The sequence below is a fragment of the Bufo bufo genome, chromosome 6, assembly GCF_905171765.1.
Source record: "Bufo bufo chromosome 6, aBufBuf1.1, whole genome shotgun sequence".
NCBI lineage: Eukaryota > Metazoa > Chordata > Amphibia > Anura > Bufonidae > Bufo > Bufo bufo.
The window spans coordinates 325,927,516-325,934,902 of NC_053394.1; the positions used below are offsets into that span (position 1 = coordinate 325,927,516).

General features: G+C 43.6%; 1 protein-coding gene across 1 annotated transcript; it reads right to left on the reverse strand.

The window, feature by feature from the left end:
- Positions 1-823: 823 nt before the first annotated feature.
- On the reverse strand, positions 824-6,795 carry LOC121005250 (gastrula zinc finger protein XlCGF49.1-like). Its single transcript, XM_040437871.1, has 2 exons — positions 6,490-6,795; positions 824-2,731 (listed from the first exon to the last, which is right to left on the reverse strand). The coding sequence occupies exon 2, from the start codon at positions 2,713-2,715 to the stop codon at positions 1,969-1,971; it is 747 nt and encodes a 248-aa protein (XP_040293805.1). The 5' UTR covers positions 2,716-2,731; positions 6,490-6,795; the 3' UTR covers positions 824-1,968.
- Between the last annotated feature and the right edge of the window lie 592 nt (positions 6,796-7,387).

Here is a 7,387-nt window from a genome sequence, read left to right on the forward strand (position 1 = left end):
GTCTGGTTCAGTTGGCTACACAATCATGGGGAAGACTGCTGACTTGACAGTTATCCAGAAGACAGTCATTGGCACCTTCCACAAAGAGTAAGCCAAAAAAGGTTATTGCTAAAGAAGCTGGCTGTTCCCAGAGTGCTGTATCCAAGCATATTAATGGAAAGTTCAGTGGAAGGAAAAAGCGTGGTAGAAAAAGGTGCACAAGCAACAGGTATAACCGCAGCCTTGAAAGGATTGTCAAAAATTTGGGGGAGATTCACAAGGAGTTTACTGAGGCTGGAGTCAGTACTTCAAGAGCCACCACACACAGACGTATCCAGGACATGGGCTACAACTGTCTTAATCCTTGTGTCAAGCCACTCATGACCCAGAGACAATGTCAGAAGGGTCTTACATGGGCTAAGGAGAAAAAGGACTGGACTGCCTGGCTGTGGTCCAAAGTCTTGTTTTCAGATGAAAATACATTTTGCATTTCATTTGGAAATCAAGGTCCCAGAGTCTGGATGAAGAGTTAAGATGCACACAATCCAAGTTGCTTGAGGTCCAGTGTGTAGTTTCCACAGTCAGCAATGGTTTGGGGAGCCATGTCATCGGCTGGTGTTGGTCCACTGTGTCATATCAAGTCCAAAGTCAGCACAGCCATGTACCACGAAACTTTAGAGCACTTCATGCTTCCATCTGCTGACCAGCTTTATGTAGAAGCTGATTTCATTTTCCATCAGGACTTGGCACCTGCCCACACTGCCAAAAGTGCCACTACCTGGTGTAATAACTAGCATCACTGTGCTTGATTGGCCAGAAAACTCGCCTGACCTAAACCCCATAGAGAATCTACGGATTATTGTCAAGAGGAAGATGAGAAACACCAGACCCAACAATGCAGACAAGCTGAAGGTCGCTGTGGAAGACCAGGTTGATTTGATAACACCTCAGTAGTGTCCCAGGCTGATGGCCTCCATGCCACGCTGCATTGATGCAGTAATTCATGCAAAATTAGCCCCAACCAAGTATTGAGGGCATATACTGTACAGACTTTTCAGTAGGCCAACATTTCTGTATTAAATAATTTTTTTAATTGGCCTTATATAATATTCTAATTTTTTAGATACTGGTTTTTGGGATTTCATTATCTGTAAGCCATAATTATTAACATTAAAAGAAATAAACGCTTGAAATACATCACTCTGTGTGTGAGGAGTCTATAGAATATACGAGTTTCACTTTTTTGAACTGAATTACTGAAATAAATTAACTTTCAATGATGTTCTAATTTATGGAGCTGCAACTATAGTCAGATCAAAACTGTTGTCTACATTTTTACAAAAATTCTACATGTTCCTTCATTTCTTCTAAACTATCCCTCCATCGGTTTCTTGCACAACATAGTATGCTTAGATCCTCTATGGAAAGGCTAGCAAGTGTGGAATACAATTGGCTGCTATTTCTAAGGGCTAGGAGCACACAGGTTATACATGTCATGACAAGTATACTTAGAAAGCTTCTACTGCCTTTACTAGCGAGGAGTAAAACATGACCATCAGCACTGGATGAATAAATAGGTTGTGTAGCTACTTGGCACATTATCAGAAAGTTTATAATACACGGCGAAAAAAAAGTCGTTTTGCAGCTCATTTTGACCAACTAGACCATCATCTAGCTAAAACTTGCCATACACTCCTCTTAGTGGTCAGCCAAATGTTCATTCACCCGACTGCTGTTCCTTCCAACCCCCATGGCCAGGCATGCATGTGTTTTCAATGAAGAGAGGGGTATAAGCTCCTGTCCTCTGGCAGCAGCACATCTCCCCTGAGAACAAAAGGATCAGGCAGGATGAAATGGGGGGGGGGGGGGGGGGTGGTAGGGCCTCATACACATTTGATGGTTGGCCAATCCCACCGAGATAGTGTGTATGGCCGGCCTAAGGGTGTCCAACAAGTAGAAGATCACTGCAGGCAATGCTTTACTATTTTTCTAAATGTGGACTTTCTGATGGGCAACAAGGTGGGAGCTGTGAGTAAATGTTTTTCCGCATGTCGCGCAGGAATAAGGTTTCTCCCCTGAATGTGCCCTCTGATGAATGACCAGATTTGAGCGGTGAGTGAAGCTCTTTCCACAGTCAGTACAGACATAGGGTCTTTCTCCTGTATGAACCCTCTGGTGGGTCACCAAGTTGGAGCTGATGCTGAATTTTTTCCCACACTCTCCACAGCTGTATGGTCTTTCTCCGGTGTGCACCCTCTGATGGGTCACAGCATTTGAGCTGGTGCTGAAACTCTTCCCACACTGCATACACATGTAGGGTCTGGACCCAGTGTGGACTCGGAAGTGGGTTACAAGGTTTGACTTCTGGGCAAAACTCTTCTGACATATGGCGCATGCGTAAGGTTTGGTCTTGTCAATGCTCTGCTCCTCTAGGTCACTGGTTTCCACTTCCCTTTTGCCTTTGCTCTTGACGGATAATCGCTTTGTTTGACCATTCTGTTGACTTCTAAAGGACGGACGACCTTGTGCTTCTTTTGTTTTACATGACAGCTTTTGTGTTAACTTTTGATCTTTCGTCTTTTTGTTGTCAGACGTAAGGTTTGTTGTTCCGTTGGATTTGGTCACTTTGGAGGAGCTTCTCACCTTCTTTGATTTAAATTTGCCCCAGTCTTTTTTTGTCCCATAATTGGAGGTTTCCATTTTTATAACCAGTGAAAATGAAAGATCTAAGGTCATCCAGCAAAGGTGTACGCTGAAAGCAGAAGAAGCAACCAACAGTTATCATAATTACATTTATTAAAGGGGTTCTGCAGTTCTTTTAAACCGATGACCTATCCTCTGGATAGATCATCAGCAGCTGACAGTAGCGCCGCGGCCTTCTCTCGGTTTCCCTCAGGCCCAGTGATGTCAGGACTAGTATCAACTGGCCTGGGCGGGGCTAAGCTCCATTCAATTGAACAGAGCTTAGCCCCGCCCAGGCTAGTGATACTAGTCGTGACGTCACTGAACCTGAGGGAAACCAAGAGAAGGCCGCGGCGCTCCTGGAGCGCCACTGCCTTCTCAAACAGCAGTCAATGTCGGACCCTCTCCAATCAGATGCTGATAATCTATCCAGAGGAGGACTCCAGCATAACGGAAACAGGACGGATCCATTATGTAGGCCATAGACTTCTATTATGACGGAATGCATCTAAAGGTATTCAGTCATGGACCGACATGGTCCGTGGTGACGGAATCCATAACGCAATTCAGATTATATGAAATATTATGATACTGCGCTTAGGACATATTATTCTATTTTATGATGTACAGTGTTAAGGGAAATATGGCTTTCAGCCAGAACCTCATCCTGATGACCACACAAATATGCCTAATAATTGGACCCAGTGGTATTCACCCATTCAGTATGGCCAGTAGCATTGTGTCCCTTGTTAGCATATCCTAGGCAGTTGAACAACATCCTCTTGACCAAGAGATGGGGGGAGATATTTGGGTGGTCACAGGGTGGAGTCTATGGTGGGGGGCTGGGACACAGCAAGATATAGGTGAAAGTTGGGAGTGAGGCGGGGGCTTCTCTTCCTGGACACCGATGGATGCAGGAGCAAGCTAAGTTATATGTGTGCGTATGTGGGTATGTATATAAGTATAATATTCCAGTAGACTTTATATGTGTACATATAGATATTAGCAGTCTGCAATTGTATTACCAGTTAGATTATATGCTGTTTATGCATGAGTTTCTATTATGTACATGTACTAATGGTCAGGTACTGGAGGTGAGTTGATTAGAAGAGTAGATCCAGTAGACTGTATATTGGTGGACTCTGGATATACTGCATATACATACACATTATTAGCCACATTTGCTTAGCATCCAGGGTGCGCAGGAACTGAGGTGGCTGTGTGTGGTAATGTCCTCTATGTATTGTGTTATCTGTATCTCTATGTATAATGCCCATTGCTTTGTCATCTCCATGTTATCAGTAAACTATTTTTATATATAAGTATCTGCGAGGGTTGTGTGTTGTTCCTGAGATATATGAAGGACTGGAAGCGGTGTAATTATACACAGGATATTCGGGTTGTATGGGAAACAAAGGCAATTTGCTAGGAATAGAATAGAAGGGATGGAAAACGGAGATATACATAAATCTCCATTTTCCAAGAGACAAAAATCCCCTCTTCATACAGGTATTGCAGATGTAAATTGCTGGCACACAAAAGTATATCAATATATAGGTACTAAGTTAGTTTTAAACACTGTACCTGCAATGAAAACTTCTATTTGTATGCTCCTATCGGCGTCCCCGTACTCGGTGTAGAAAGGTTTTCTTTTTTATTTATTGTTGTTTCTGTGCTTGATCTTTCTTCATGCTATGGATCAGGAGAAATCCAGGTGTAGTATGGTTTCGGCGTGCTGCCTCGTGCCCCGGCCGGTGGCGCGCTGCTGCCGCAAATGGAGGTTTACAGAGGAGTGGTTAGCGCTCGCTTGGAGCTTGTGAGTGACGTCACTAAACAGCGGTCCTCAATGACCATCGGTGCCAAGTGTCTCTTTCAATGACCACCGGTGCCAAGGGAGAAAGAGACACTTGGCACCGGTGGTCATTGAGGACCGCTGTTTAGTGACGTCACTCACAAGCTCCAAGCGAGCGCTAACCACTCCTCTGTAAACCTCCATTTGCGGCAGCAGCGCGCCACCGGCACGAGGCAGCACGCCGAAACCATACTACACCTGGATTTCTCCTGATCCATAGCATGAAGAAAGATCAAGCACAGAAACAATAAATAAAGAAGAAAACCTTTCTACACCGAGTACGGGGACGCCGATAGGAGCATACAAATAGAAGTTTTCATTGCAGGTACAGTGTTTAAAACTAACTTAGTACCTATATATTGATATACTTTTGTGTGCCAGCAATTTACATCTGCAATACCTGTACATCATAAAATAGAATAATATGTCCTAAGCGCAGTATCATAATATTTCATATTGTCTCCCCTGTGCGGCAGATTTTTGTGGTTCTGCCGATACCGCTGCTCATACATACAGCATCCACTGAGCGCAACCGTTTATCTCCTCTGCAATTCAGATTATACCACAACCGGAACTCAAATTTCAAAATCTGAAATTCGCTCATCCTTAGTTGGCCCCCAACCTCTACAGAAGCCATAATTTAAAATAAAACTGCTGCCATGAACGTATATTATAAAGCAAATTTTTTTGATCGGGGCAGCTTTATAGGCGTTTAAAAAAAAGGGCTAAGAAAGTTTCTAAAAATTAAAAAAAGAATGTTTCCCACTTATTAAAAATAAACCTATTGCCACATGCAAAAATGTTATTTATCTTACATAAACGCAAGTTAAAAAAGGGGGAAGATGCACAGGGCTGGATTTCCCTCCTAATAAATTTAATAATAAAAAAAACAATATCAAGAAGTCATATACACTCCAAGCTGATATAAATTAGAACCATCCCCCCCCCCCCAAAAAAAATTTTTAAAAAAATTTAATAAATAGTGTTAAACGAACTTGTGTTTTAAGTTCGGCGTCTAAAGTTCGGGTTATCGAAGTATCCCGTTATGGATTCCGCTACCATGGACCATAACGGAATTTAGAATCCATAACGGGATACTTCGATAACCTGAACTCGAACTTTAGACGCCGAAATTAAAACACAAGTTCGCTCAACACTATAAATAAATCCATAAATATAGCAAATGTTTATTTATAGTGTTGAGCGAACTTGTGTTTTAAGTTCGGCGTCTAAAGTTCGGGTAATGGAAGAATCGCAATAGGGATTCCGCTACCACGGACCATAACGGAATTTAGAATCCATAACGGGATACTTCTATAACCCGAACTTTAGACGCCGAACTTAAAACACAAGTTCGCTCAACACTATTTATTTATTTAAAAAAAAGGGTTTTTTTTCATTACAAACTATAAAGCATTGGAATAGCTGTAATCACGCTGAACCGCAGAATTACGTTATCAAATCATTCTTCCCGCACACCGAACGCTGTAAAGATAAAACACACACACAAAAAAAACCCTATTGCAGAATGTGGTTTTTTTTTTCATTCTACCCCATAAATTATTGCTTTACAGTTTCACAGTGCATCATAAGGAACATTAAATGGTGATATTAAAAAATATATATCCAACTCATCCTGCAAAGACAAAAAGGCCTTATACAGCGATATCAAGGGGGGAAAGTTAAGGCTCTTGGAAAACAAGGACAAAAAAAAAAAAATGTCACCTCCAAATTGGTCTTGGGCCTTAAAAGGTTAATGCCAGTACATGAATAAAAGCTTCACCTCAGACCATCCCCCACAGTCACTACAGCCTGCCCTGCAGAGTACTGCCTATGCACTGTCCTCCACTACTCCCACTGCACACAGCCAGGAGCTAATGACAGACATAAGATGGAGGAGATGGAATAGAGAGAAGAGAGGCAGCGCACACCGGCATCTCCCTGCCCCAGTGTCCACCTCCAGATGACAGTCCTACCTGCCGCTCAGGAGCCAGCCTTTTGTGTATGTGCTCGCATAGCAGAAGGACTGAAGCTGCCAATTAGAGAGCTGGTCGCGCAAGGCATTCTGGGTCTCGTAGTTTTTGCTTGCCAGAGAACCACGGCTCAGAACTACAACTACCAGGCGCCTGAGGGGACAAAAAAAAAACAGGCTAATAATGCGGAGCAGCCAATCAGCGAGCGCCGCCTCTTCCTATCCTGCTCTATTCAGGCCGCACAAACATGCGCTTTCAAATGCTGCTGCCCTCTAGAGGTGGAACGTAGTTTTATGTCTTGCGGACGGGAAAGGAGCAGCTGGGAGGCTGTTGTTTTGGCAGACGTGGGCTTTGTTGGTGGGTGGCTGCAGTTTGATGCTCAGTAATTGCAGTACATGGCTGCGCTACAAATAGCAAGAGATTAAAATAGGCTAAATGCAGACCTGGACATGTGAGACTCCTTGGGCTTGTTTCAGACCATGCGACTGCTATAGGGCCCAGGGCAAGGGGGGAGGGGGGGGGGCAGTCGGGATTAGCTCCCCTTCTACTGGGGGTGAAAACTTAGTCAGGACTCTACCCTCTAAAGCAGAGGTGCACAACATTTTCTGGTTTGGGGCCACAAAGTTAAAGGGGTATTACCAACTGAAATACTGTATTTATGGCATATTGAATATAACATTAATGTCTGGTTACACCTCCAGGACTCCCATCTAATGCATGTGAGCAGCCACAAAACATAGATATAATCTGTCACCAGATGTTTGGGGGCCGCACAGAATGGTATCAAGGGCCACAGGTTGTGCACCGCTGCTCTAAGGCTAGTTTCACACTTGCGGCAGGACGGATCCGACATGCTGTTCACCATGTCGGATCCGTCCTGCGGCTATTTCGCCGTGCCTCT

Coding starts and splice junctions, on each gene's coding strand:
- LOC121005250 (XM_040437871.1), bottom strand. CDS start 2,715: ATGACCTTAGATCTTTCATTTTCACTGGTTATAAAAATGGAAACCTCC.